The following is a 13166-nucleotide window of genomic DNA, read 5'->3' as shown; positions in this document are numbered from 1 at the left end:
ATAGTCTAATGAACTTTCAACTGGCAATGCAGCACACGCCTCTTGAGCTTTGCCTTCGATATTGCACTGTACCAAAAGAGCCCACAAATCCCTAGGCCAGTTCAATTTTGTGGCAATATACTCAAACGCAATAAAGTACACATCCACCACACCTTCACGAAAGGACCAATTTTACGTACTTACCCACATCAAAATCTGTCTCTTCTGGCGTAACAACACTGGAGGAGGGAGGACAAGACCTAGGGACTGGGACTGGCCTATACTGAAGTTCCTGGGCTTCAAGGTCCAGCTTTCTGAGCTGAATATCACAATCTCCCTCAATTTCCACAGCTCTCAACTTCAACAGCTGAGTTTCATGCTCCTGCTTCTTAAGTTTGAGATCTAATTCTTTAAGACGAAGCGCCATCAAAGGATGCAAACTCGAATCACCTCCTTTACTAGAGACAGAAATTGATTCTTCACAAGCAGTTTCTTCACCCACATTAGAATCTGCTGGCAAAATACATGCTGGAAAAAGCTTCTGGTACAACTCTTCTTTAATATACTGTTTCTTTTCCTCATTGTTGACAGGAATACTAAAGGAGACATATTATGCCCCTTTTTTACAATATGTAATATAAGTCTCTGGTGTCCCCAGAATGTGTCTGTGAAGTTTCAGCTCAAAATACTCCACAGCTCATTTATTATATCATTTTGAAAATGCCTATTTTGAGTGGAAGCAGAAACACGCTGTTTTTCGGGCCTGTCTCTTTAAATGCAAATGAGCTGCTGCTCCCCGCCCCCTTTTCCATAATAGAGCTGCGCCATTACAGCTCGAACCTGCTAAAAACATCTGTTTTGGTTCTGATTATCATGTTTATCACGCTGAAATCATGCGTTATAAACCATATGAGTTTAAACTTCTGATACACGGTTTTCTGAGTGCACACAGACAGAAAGCGGCTGTCACAGCATGTGAGTACTAAACTAAGTTCTCATTCACACACAAGTTTACATTAAAAACACACATGAGTTACAAAACAGTCGGTTATGTCTGTGAAGGTAAACAGCTGGGAAATAAATTGCATTTTTATTTTAGATCTGTGTGGCAGCAGCAATATAGGCCTACAGTAAATAAATCAATAAATCCACTGCTCTCTTGTCTCCTCTGAGGCTGGGACTCTAAATAGTGTTCTGTGCTCGTCTGTGCTGCCAATAACAGAACAGTTAGCATGTTTTGCTCAAACTTTCGCCATGGCATTAGAACTAGTACACCGTTGTCGCTTGCGAAAACACAATAACGGCGCCGTGGGTGTAAACTTATAGATTAAAGGGCGGTAATATTATAATGAGATCCCTTTGCCACATCACCAAGGGAGCGAAATCAGACATGCTCATTTTCTCAGACGCTTGCAGAAAAAGGCTTCCCAAAACAAAGTTACTGGGTTAATCTATTGTGACGTGACATAAAATCCCACAATATGGACAAAGGCATTCAGCTATCACTGTAGCTGAGCTTAATACAAAATGTGAAGACAATACATGCACGATTTCAACAATGGTATATGTGTGTTTTTAAGTAATCTCCAGGTAATAAATAAAGAATCTGGAATATGCAGTGCTAACTGACATTGCATTTAATACAGTAGCCATAGAATAAGGCAGAAAATATATTTTATATTTTCTGTGATAAAAATGTTAAATAAAATGTGTAGTATATAAACAAATCATAAAATTGCCATTAGGAATATAGGAAATAAAGGAAAAAATAGTACAGAATACAAATAGTTGTTTTCAGAACAATACTGTACATACCTTTACTTTTACTCTCAATACCTTAAGTATATTGGAGTATGCAAGATAATACTTTTACTTGAAGGTGAGTAAATGATTACAGAATTTTCATTTTTGGGTGAACTATCCCTGCAACTAAGGTTTTAAATATGACTAGTAGTTTTCCCCCAATGTGGTATTAGTAGTTACTAAAAGTAGTTTACTAAAGTATCTCAATATTTCTTCTACCAATATAGCTCTAAACAATTTCTCTTTTAGTTGTTTTCAGAACAATACTGTACATACCTTTACTTTTACTCTCAATACCTTAAGTATATTGGAGTATGCAAGATAATACTTTTACTTGAAGGTGAGTAAATGATTACAGAATTTTCATTTTTGGGTGAACTATCCCTGCAACTAAGGTTTTAAATATGACTAGTAGTTTTCCCCCAATGTGGTATTAGTAGTTACTAAAAGTAGTTTACTAAAGTATCTCAATATTTCTTCTACCAATATAGCTCTAAACAATTTCTCTTTTCCTTCTTTCCCTAAATCAGACCAGACCACTGTACTGCAGGATAAACCTGAATGTGCCAGTGCTGGACAGTTTTTTTTAACAGGTTTGACACAATGCCTGATTTTCGGCTGAGCAGGGAGCAGGCCCTGACAGTGCTGCTTGATCTTCTGAGAAGTGAACAGCAAAGATAGGGTGCCACAATCGAGACCCTGGTGTTTCTTTTCTGGCTGGCCAGTTGTACATCATGCAGAGTGGTCTCCAGTGTGTTTGACCTGCCTCGTTCCACTGTCAACCGCATTGTCCTGAGGAAGTGGTGGCCATTCGGCACAAAGTAATTCACCTCCCGAAGACCCCAGAAGACCTGGAGGCAGTTTGCCATGGGTTTGCAGGGCTGGGCTTAAAATGTATGTTGTTTTTCTGATGTTAAACCTAAGTTATGTTGTAAATTGTTGTAAAAAGTTATTTTGTTTTAATTTGTAAAAAAAAAAAGTGCGCAGGACAAAAAAAATGTATAGAAGAATGTTTTCTGTAAAAATGCATGCATAACAAAAAATACAAAATGTCCAGAAAGCACTCAGGCTCATTTACTTCTAGGGTGGGTAAGGAGACAGGGCTAATGTAGAGTTCACCCTTTACAGTCAGTTGGAAAGACAAAAAAGAATCAGAAAGGTCAACCACATTTTAAAATGTATGTGATTGACAGCTGTGATTGTCATTTTTTTATCACATTACAAAAATGAATAACGTATACAACTTATTCATTTCATTTTTAACTTGCATCACAAAAATAAACTACAGAAATTAGGTTGTTTCATTGACAAAGTGACATTTAAAAGAAAATAAGATATCGAAAAATGTTAATGTACCCATTTTTTCAACTGTTTTCTCTTCTTGAGAGAATGTTTAATAATTCATTTTTTAACCATTCTCTGAAGAAGAGAAAACAGTCTCTCCCTGCTCTCCTATGCTCTTCTCTCCTCTGTCACTCTCTGGAATTGTATGTCCTCCCTGAGTAGTTCCATCAGCTCACCAGCTTCCCACTCACTCCCTCACCTGTCCCAGGACACTTGCAATCCCAAGGCAGAGCAAATAAACCATGGCTGATAAAAACAACAGCACAATGAATTTCAGCAAAGATGTGTGCATTAATTTGCTTTGCATTTTTAAGTCCTTCCCCAGCAGGCTCATTTTCTCCAGAATTGTCCTAAAACAAGAGAAAATGGAAACACTTATGAAAAATATTAAGACATGGCTGCAATTTTAACATTAGAAAATATGACACAGCAGGACACAGCAAGTTTACGTTTTTAAAAAACAAAATAAAATAAAAAAATCCTGGCTTTGTTTCGCTAAGTATTTGAGTAAATTAAAACACAATACTTACATTTAAATGTGAATTCTTCAGCCGCCACGGAACTCTCACCCGCCATGTTCTCTGAATATAAATTTCATTGTTAAGTGCGTGCAACTGATTCTGGGATAGGGTAGGGTGCGAAGGGTGCATCAGATGTACACTCCATTTTCCTGCAAAACGGTGGGTGCTTTTGAAGTCGCTTTCGAATTACGCAGCTTTCGTCGCACCGCGGTGACGCCATCAGCCTTCGAATGTGGCCTTTGAAGTGCACACCCTTCACATTGGGACAGCCTACTTAGTGACGTTGTGATGCAATCGCACTTCAAATGCGATCTTTGAAGTGTGCACCCTTCACTTTGGGACACAGCTATAGTCAATAATTATAACATATATATATATATATATATATGGGCTGTTTACATATATATACCGTACATGTGTCCTACGGTGTAACAGCAACATTTAGAAAAAAAGAATTAATCATTATTAATAATTAATTTCTTGTTAATATTTGTTAATAGCATACAAATAGCATAAGAGAGACTTTTCTTCATTGTTAGTTTTTTTTCTAAATTTTTGCTGTCACACCATAATAGGACACATTTACGGTATATTTGTCAACTACCCATATATGTTCGAAGCTGCAAAGCAACTTTGTATACTATAACTACAAAAAGTCAACTTATCAGCTAAAGAAGGAAACGACCATATTCCACAAAATTCTTAAAAAAAAAAAAAATGGAATGAGAACCCAATTTGTTATGTCCCAAATGAGTCTAGGGATATAGGGGAACATAACAAATTAGAAGTTTAAAAGAGCATTAGTCTGAGCCCTGCCACAACCAAACAAATTAGCATCAAGAATTGTATTTACCATTCGTGGAACAGAGACTAGGCATTGGTAAAATTAAGTGAAGTGAAGTGACGAGTGGCCAAGTATGGTGACCCATACTCCGAATTTGTGCTCTGCATTTAACCCATCCAAGTGCACACACACAGTAGTGAACACACACACACCGTGAACACACACCCGTGGCAGTGGGCTGCCTTTTTGCTGTGGCGCCCGGGGAGCAGTTGGGGGTTCGGTGCCTTGGTCAAGGGTCTCACCTCAGTCGTGGTATTGAGGGTGGAACAGAGCAGGGGCGGACTGCAGCCAAAAAGTGGCCCTGGACTTTTTGGCACAGAGCGGCCCACCAAACCCGGTCCGCAACACACTGCACCACACCATAAATGACTGGCATTCTTTACATTATAACTTGTCTTTCCTGGTGTATATGGCAAATAGTAAATATTTTTAAAGATTTTTTACGAGGGACAGTTTAATATCACTAAAGTTAAATACCAATATTATCAGTCCATATGACACAATGCTCTGGTATCGTATAGAAGACTTGAATAGTGCAGAAGGCGGACTGTTTTTATGGTGCCATTCTATTGGTGATATACAGTATTTGTACTTTTGCAGGAGTTTGACATCTATCATTTTAAGGAATAGAGCTCCAATTGTGGAAAAGAGTATACAAATTATTTTGATGATGTAAGGCATTTGCGAACATCACACAAATGAACGAGGGAATCTCCGCATTCCACCTGGAAACTAACATCTCTTCTTTTAATCAGGTTGACTCAGAATTTTCAGATTCGAGTCCTTTTAAAACCTGAATGAATTAATAATAATTAATTCCCTTACAAATGAGTTAATTTCATTACAATGATGAAAAATACAGTAAACAATACTGTGAAATGTATGTTACCATTTAAAATTAGTTGTCTTCTATGCAAATATATAGTAAAATATAATTTATTGCTGTGATCAAAGCTGCATTTTCAGCATCATTACTCCACACTTCAGTGTAACATGATCCTTCAGAAATCATTCTAATATGTTGATTTGCTGCTCAAGAAACATTTCTGATCATTATGAATGTTGAAAACGGTTGTGCTGCTTCATATTTTTGTGGAAAATGTGATACCATTCAGTCTTGGGTAAGATTAAAAAATAAAAATTAATATTTTTCTTCAACAAGGTTGCATTAAATTGATTTAAGTGACAGTAAAGATATTTACACATATTACGAAGTACTTAAATTTAAAATAAATGCTGTTCTTTAACTGATAATGATTAAACAGCAAATTAAGCAGCATTAACCATGTAAAGCCCACTGTTGCAGAATTACAACATCACTTTTAACAATTAAAAAAAAGGCCTGCAAATGTTTTTTTTTCTCAAGACCACATTTACATAGTTAATGGGTTCTATTGTTTGTCCTCACAATGCTATTGGATAGAAGAAGTGTTTATAGGTCCGGTCATCTGGCCATGAACTCACTCTACCTGCAAACTTCGCGTTGAGCTAATCTCCTTTTTATGCATGAATGGATTTGTCAAGATTCAAGTAAATAAAATTCCTTACATATTTTGTTTGTTTGTTTATTACAATGTCTAGAACACATACATATTTAGTTATTTTGGAAAACATTAATCAAATTTGATTTAGAGCTTGTTAAGTCTATGTTGTAATTCTACAGAGTGGTAGTCAAAATAGCCTGTCCTACTTACACATTAAGGACACTGCACTTCTCACATGGTCACACATTGAAATTTAAACTGTTAGATGATTAATTGTAACTAAGTTCTAAATGTGCTTTTCTGTTAAATTTGTACTTAGTTTAGCTTAGACCATAATTAAACACAGGAATAAATTGTATGTGGTATTTGAAACTCCATCGTCTAGAGCAGTATCTGAAACTCCCTTTATCTTTGTAGTTTTTTGTTTGTAGGCCAACGTTGCAATATTACAACATTTCCCTAAAAACTTACTAAAATGTAAAAAATGTGAAAAATCTTTAATTTCTACATCAGAGGCGTCCTAAAACAATATCTGAGAGGTCAAAAAAAAATTTGCTAATTTTTTTCTATATTTGGGTATTACAGGGTTAAAATGATTTCTGAAGGGACACTGAAGACTGGAGTAATGATGCTGAAAAGTCAGCTTTGATCACAGAAATAAATTACATTTTAAAATATCCTAAATAGAAAACCACTATTTGAAGTGTAATATTTCATAATATTATTGTTTTTACTGTATTTGTCATCTTTTTTCAAATAAATACATAAATAAAAAGCCTTATGTCATACTTTTAACCTCCATTGTGTAGGCTATATAATATAATGCATGTGAATTAATAAGCAAATAATATTTTTATTAGGCCTATAATATAAATAACTTTCCTATGCACAGCACTCGAAAGCAAAAGTCTTCAGATTTACAATGTTCTAGAGTGAGATGAATGATTTTTATAGATTATTAAACATTTTCTTAGACACGTGAAATCACGGAAGAAAGCCTTTCTAGAGATATAGCTACATTAACTCTTATCTCATGTCTGCTGAAAACTGCTAATATGTACATTGTGACGAAAAACGTAAATTACATTAAAATCTGAGAAATTTGAAAAGGCCAGTAGTAATTTGTATTCCTGAAAATTAATGTCTGTCGTTTAACTTTTTTTTTTTCTTAAATGGTTGGCTGAATATTGCTGAACTGTCTCGTCATGTTTAGCTGCTTATATCTTACCTCAGCTCACATTCAAGTCGCGCGCAGCTCAGCGTCTGTGAACAGTAAATGTAAAAAAAAAACAGTAAAAATGCAGAAAGTTTTGTGTGAGGGGTAGGTTTAGTATAAGGGGATGGAAAATATAGTTTGTATAGTATAAAAATAATTATGTCTGTGAAATGTCCCCATAAAACATGGAAACCCAATGTCTCTCTGTGTGTGTGTGTGTGTGTGTAAGAGGTTTATCAAATAAAGACCACTTCACTAAGTATAATACTGCTCTACAAATCAAGTGTACACAAGAGTGCACTTATAATAGTTTAAAGAAATACACACAGGCTATGAACATCTTTATCATGTTTTTCATTTAAATAAGCTACCATCTGCTGCAGTTGTTTCCAATGAAAATAACTATTAACATAAAGTCTGTGAAATTGACACATTAACTTTTAATGAAATGTTATTCATGTCAGCTCTGTTTTACATTTATTACAACCATTCACATACCACCATTAAAATTCAAATAAAACTGCCATCATGACATCTCTTTATTTACTTATAAATTATTATTATTTATTTATTTATACAACTATTTATTTAGCTTAACTAGCAACATAAAAACCTACAACATATAGAATAGTAATTGAGCTAACAAATGTAGTTGACAGATTGTTTTTTTAACCAAATTTTGAAATGGTTAATTGTCCTCATACTGATAAATTTTTCATACATGGATTACGTTCTGAAAGTTGCTAAGGTCAACATTTGCAAGGTCTGCACCATACTGGGAAAATATCCTTTGTCATCTGCTTTCCCACCTGGTTTCTCTTTTGCTTTAATGCTTGAGGCCTCCTTTACTCTTCTGATTATAGGGTTTATCAGAGTAATTCTGGGCATATCTGAAACATATGGAATCATGTACATTTATGGCAAGTATTATTTCTGAATGTATCAAAATGTTTAGTGACCATCTGCTATTTTATATCTGATGTGAAATTACCCATATTTAAATCATTTTATTTGTTGTAAATCTTCCCCATCATATGCTGCTTTGTATTTTGTTCAGGCTTACACATGATTATATAACATTTCGGTGCAAATATGCAAAATAGTAAACCGAAGCTTGAAGCTAAAATTGCAAATATCTCCACAGCTACAGTTAATTTCCCAGGGGAGCTAACATAAGATGGGATAAATGTGATCCATACAGCACAGAATATAAGCATACTGAATGTAATGAATTTTGCTTCATTGAATTTATCAGGCAGTGTGCGAGCCAGAAAAGCCATAATAAAGCACAAGACAGCCAGTAGGCCAATATAACCCAGAACAGCAGAAAAACCTATAGTAGAACCCAGACTGCATTCGAGAATAATCTTTTCTTTGTAATATTTCTTATTTTTGTAAGGGAATGGAGGAGATATTGTTAGCCATAGTACACAGATAAAAATCTGTATAAGTGTAAAGACAAGAACACTGAGTCGTTGTTGTGCAGGCCCAAACCATTTCATGACATTACTTCCTGGAAGTGTCGACTTGAAGGCCATTATCACCACTATTGTTTTCCCCAGAACACAGGAGATACAGAGGACAAAAGTGATTCCAAACGCAGTGTGACGTAACATACAGGACCACTCTGTGGGCTGACCAATGAAAGTAAGTGAACAGAGGAAACACAGAATCAATGAGAAGAGCAGCAGGAAGCTCAGTTCTGAGTTGTTGGCTTTTACTATGGGGGTGTCCTTTTTGTTGTAAAACAGTACAGCTACCAGCACAGTTATTCCTACTCCAAAGAGTGAGAAAAAGACTAGCACTATACCCATAACTTCTGTGAATGACAGAAACTCTACAGCCTTTAACACACATTTATTTTTCTCAGCATTAGACCAGTATTCCCCTGGACACTGCTTGCAGTTATTTGAATCTGGAAAGGAAGTTGTGATCACTATTATTATTAACAATAAATAAATAAATAATTTATGAACACTTTAAGTCATTGCATGCATAAACTGCAAAAAGAAGGAATAAAAGAGAGAAGGAAATAACCTATTTTCTTTTAAACTGAGATGTGCTAAAGATTACCTGTCTCATTACTGATTTCTCCTTCTGCACATGGAATACAGTCATAACAGCAGACAGGTCTTCCTTTCTGTGCAGCCTTCCTAGTGCCTGGAGGACAGCTCTCACTGCACACAGACCTTGGTTTCTACATAGAAAAATGTGTTGCATATTATTAGATGCAGAATAAAGATATTTATAGTTTATCTTTTTTCTTTTCTTTTTATCTTTTATTTATTTAAAAGTTTCAATGTTGAATTCCTATGTGCAGTGGGAGCTATTAGGGGCTCGTGGACAGTATTTATTTATTTTTTTAACAAAAATAATAACTTTCAAAGAAATCCAGCACCATTACTGCCATAGTAATGTGATTTCGTTCTTTTGTTCACCAATGCCCTCAGCTGATGCTTCTGTCTGTTTGTCTCTTTGATCAAATCTCACCTGGCCTTTTTGCTCTGAATTTACATTGCCAGTAAACAATACAAATACATTGTATACAAATTAGACCACTAGACTAAATAATTTTTACTGGCCAGAGGAATTAGTGATATATATATATATATATATATATAAACTGTATATATCAGTAGCGAACTGTGACTTTTGAGAAGTCTAGAAGAGGCTATTCCAGCCTTAATGCAGTCACATACCGGACGAGAAGCGCAGTGCTGGGCCACACCATGTCTTTAATATTCAAATACACTGTTTTCTACACACCACCGGCCTCTGTGCTTTGACTACAATAGACCGCACTTTCTCATTCTGTTTGCTCTGTTTTTTTTTTAATCACTGAACTTCAAGCTCTTTGACTGTTTGGAGAGTAGATTAAAGGTTTTGGACTGCCATCTCGAACTGAAAGCGACGTGTCCAGTGTGCGATAAGTTGCCCTATACTCAAGCCCCATTCACACTACCAGCGACTTTTTCACTGTATGTCGTTAGACTCTGTGCTGTGAAGATGCTTGTGGGCGTTCCTACTGCTGTCGCTCTGTTATTGGTAGAATGCACGTCTGGACATATCTGGACATAAAATGCAATCACTAACTATATATATCGCCGGTAAAACTAAGATATCATTTTATTATGACTAGGAATTAGACTTAAAAGAAATAAAAGTACCATTCTGCTGTTGGAGAGTGTTATATAAGCTACAGCAGTGCTCCTGCATTAAATCATTAACCGGTGCTAAACTGCTCACTGCATCATATAATTAACAACTTGAACCATCAATGTATGAATCAAACTCACTTAAACAGCCAACAGATTCTTTTCTACTATTCTTTTTTAATATCCATGTATGTGGTTACAGTAAAATTATATAAAACAGTTAAATCGCTCAGGAAATCTGTCCTGTCTTGCCTGCACTTGAGACCGTGACCTGTGAGCGCCACTGACAGATTCTTCACTCCTATTGTTTGTCGCTCGTGAAATTCGCTGTTCATTTGCATAAAGTGAAACAATTCTTAACTTTTGTCGCTTGACTCGCATCGCTTGACACGTCCACATTCTTTTGCCAACAGTCACTGTCGCTCGTGTCGCTGGAAGTCGCCAGCTCTCCATTGAAAATGAATGGGAGCATGTCGCTTTGTCGCTGGCAGTGTGAAGGTTAAGGCTAGAAGGGATACGTATGGCGCTACTGGGCATGCGCACATCAATACAGCGTAATTTTTGTCACATTGTACAACAATAATTACTATTTTTCCATTATTGTAAGGGGTAGGTTTAGGGTTGGGTTAGGTGTTAACGTTAATAAAACGCATCTAATATGTCGAAAATTATTATAATTATAATTACAGTGCAAGTGTTTTGAGATTTTGTTCCCCAAGTTCCCACAAACCGTAGGATGAACTTTACCTCGAGCTGTCCTCCAGCCCAGATTATGTTTTCAGTGTTGAGTACAAAACGCTGGTCAGGGGGCAGTGAGGCATCATAGTATCCAACTGTTTTAAACTTGATTGATCCATTTGAGTCCTGCTGCCAGTTCACAACTTCATATTGGGCTACAACTGCACCAGTGCTGTCAAACCACACATGATCTCCCATCTTTATGGTAAAATTTACCTTTTTCAGAGCCTCAACCACCTATTGAGGAAAAGGCATTTTCGGAAAGATCCGTGCTTTGACTACAATAGGCCGCCCTTTCTCATTCTGTTTGCTCTGTTTTTTTTTTAATCACTGAACTTCAAGCTCTTTGACTGTTTGGAGAGTAGATTAAAGGTTTTGGACTGCCATCTCGAACTGAAAGCGACGTGTCCAGTGTGCGATAAGTTGCCCTATACTCAAGCCCCATTCACACTACCAGCGACTTTTTCACTGTATGTCGTTAGACTCTGTGCTGTGAAGATGCTTGTGGGCGTTCCTACTGCTGTCGCTCTGTTATTGGTAGAATGCACGTCTGGACATATCTGGACATAAAATGCAATCACTAACTATATATATCGCCGGTAAAACTAAGATATCATTTTATTATGACTAGGAATTAGACTTAAAAGAAATAAAAGTACCATTCTGCTGTTGGAGAGTGTTATATAAGCTACAGCAGTGCTCCTGCATTAAATCATTAACCGGTGCTAAACTGCTCACTGCATCATATAATTAACAACTTGAACCATCAATGTATGAATCAAACTCACTTAAACAGCCAACAGATTCTTTTCTACTATTCTTTTTTAATATCCATGTATGTGGTTACAGTAAAATTATATAAAACAGTTAAATCGCTCAGGAAATCTGTCCTGTCTTGCCTGCACTTGAGACCGTGACCTGTGAGCGCCACTGACAGATTCTTCACTCCTATTGTTTGTCGCTCGTGAAATTCGCTGTTCATTTGCATAAAGTGAAACAATTCTTAACTTTTGTCGCTTGACTCGCATCGCTTGACACGTCCACATTCTTTTGCCAACAGTCACTGTCGCTCGTGTCGCTGGAAGTCGCCAGCTCTCCATTGAAAATGAATGGGAGCATGTCGCTTTGTCGCTGGCAGTGTGAAGGTTAAGGCTAGAAGGGATACGTATGGCGCTACTGGGCATGCGCACATCAATACAGCGTAATTTTTGTCACATTGTACAACAATAATTACTATTTTTCCATTATTGTAAGGGGTAGGTTTAGGGTTGGGTTAGGTGTTAACGTTAATAAAACGCATCTAATATGTCGAAAATTATTATAATTATAATTACAGTGCAAGTGTTTTGAGATTTTGTTCCCCAAGTTCCCACAAACCGTAGGATGAACTTTACCTCGAGCTGTCCTCCAGCCCAGATTATGTTTTCAGTGTTGAGTACAAAACGCTGGTCAGGGGGCAGTGAGGCATCATAGTATCCAACTGTTTTAAACTTGATTGATCCATTTGAGTCCTGCTGCCAGTTCACAACTTCATATTGGGCTATATATATGTGTGTGTGTGTGTGTGTGTGTGTGTAATTTTATTACCTGCTGTGGTTGTATTTTCGCATCTGTTTCACAACCCTCCTTTTCTTTGCACTTTAGCAGATTCATCTAATATGTCGAAAATTATTATAATTATAATTACAGTGCAAGTGTTTTGAGATTTTGTTCCCCAAGTTCCCACAAACCGTAGGATGAACTTTACCTCGAGCTGTCCTCCAGCCCAGATTATGTTTTCAGTGTTGAGTACAAAACGCTGGTCAGGGGGCAGTGAGGCATCATAGTATCCAACTGTTTTAAACTTGATTGATCCATTTGAGTCCTGCTGCCAGTTCACAACTTCATATTGGGCTACAACTGCACCAGTGCTGTCAAACCACACATGATCTCCCATCTTTATGGTAAAATTTACCTTTTTCAGAGCCTCAACCACCTATTGAGGAAAAGGCATTTTCGGAAAGAAATTAGTTATCATTTTGCTCCCTTTCTGTCTATCATTCCCTATCATTGTCAACTTATATATAAAATAAATATATATAT

At 36.6% G+C, this 13166-nt stretch overlaps 1 protein-coding gene across 1 annotated transcript in view; it reads right to left on the bottom strand.

Moving 5' to 3' along the window:
- Positions 1-8198: 8198 nt before the first annotated feature.
- LOC107719305 (extracellular calcium-sensing receptor-like) overlaps positions 8199-13166 on the bottom strand; it is a 6545-nt gene continuing 1577 nt past the window's right edge. The window contains exons 4-6 of the mRNA XM_016526706.1: positions 12832-13059; positions 9265-9388; positions 8199-9106 (exon numbers count right to left, since the gene is read on the bottom strand). Of these exons, the coding sequence (XP_016382192.1) occupies positions 8199-9106; positions 9265-9388; positions 12832-13059 (1260 nt within the window). The remainder of the gene's footprint in view (positions 9107-9264; positions 9389-12831; positions 13060-13166) is intronic.

This window comes from Sinocyclocheilus rhinocerous, unplaced genomic scaffold (genome assembly GCF_001515625.1).
Source record: "Sinocyclocheilus rhinocerous isolate Xijiao unplaced genomic scaffold, SAMN03320098_v1.1 scaffold3924, whole genome shotgun sequence".
Taxonomy (NCBI): Eukaryota; Metazoa; Chordata; class Actinopteri; order Cypriniformes; family Cyprinidae; genus Sinocyclocheilus; species Sinocyclocheilus rhinocerous.
The sequence above is the reverse complement of the archived record's forward strand: the minus strand, read 5'-3'. Positions and strand labels throughout refer to the sequence as shown.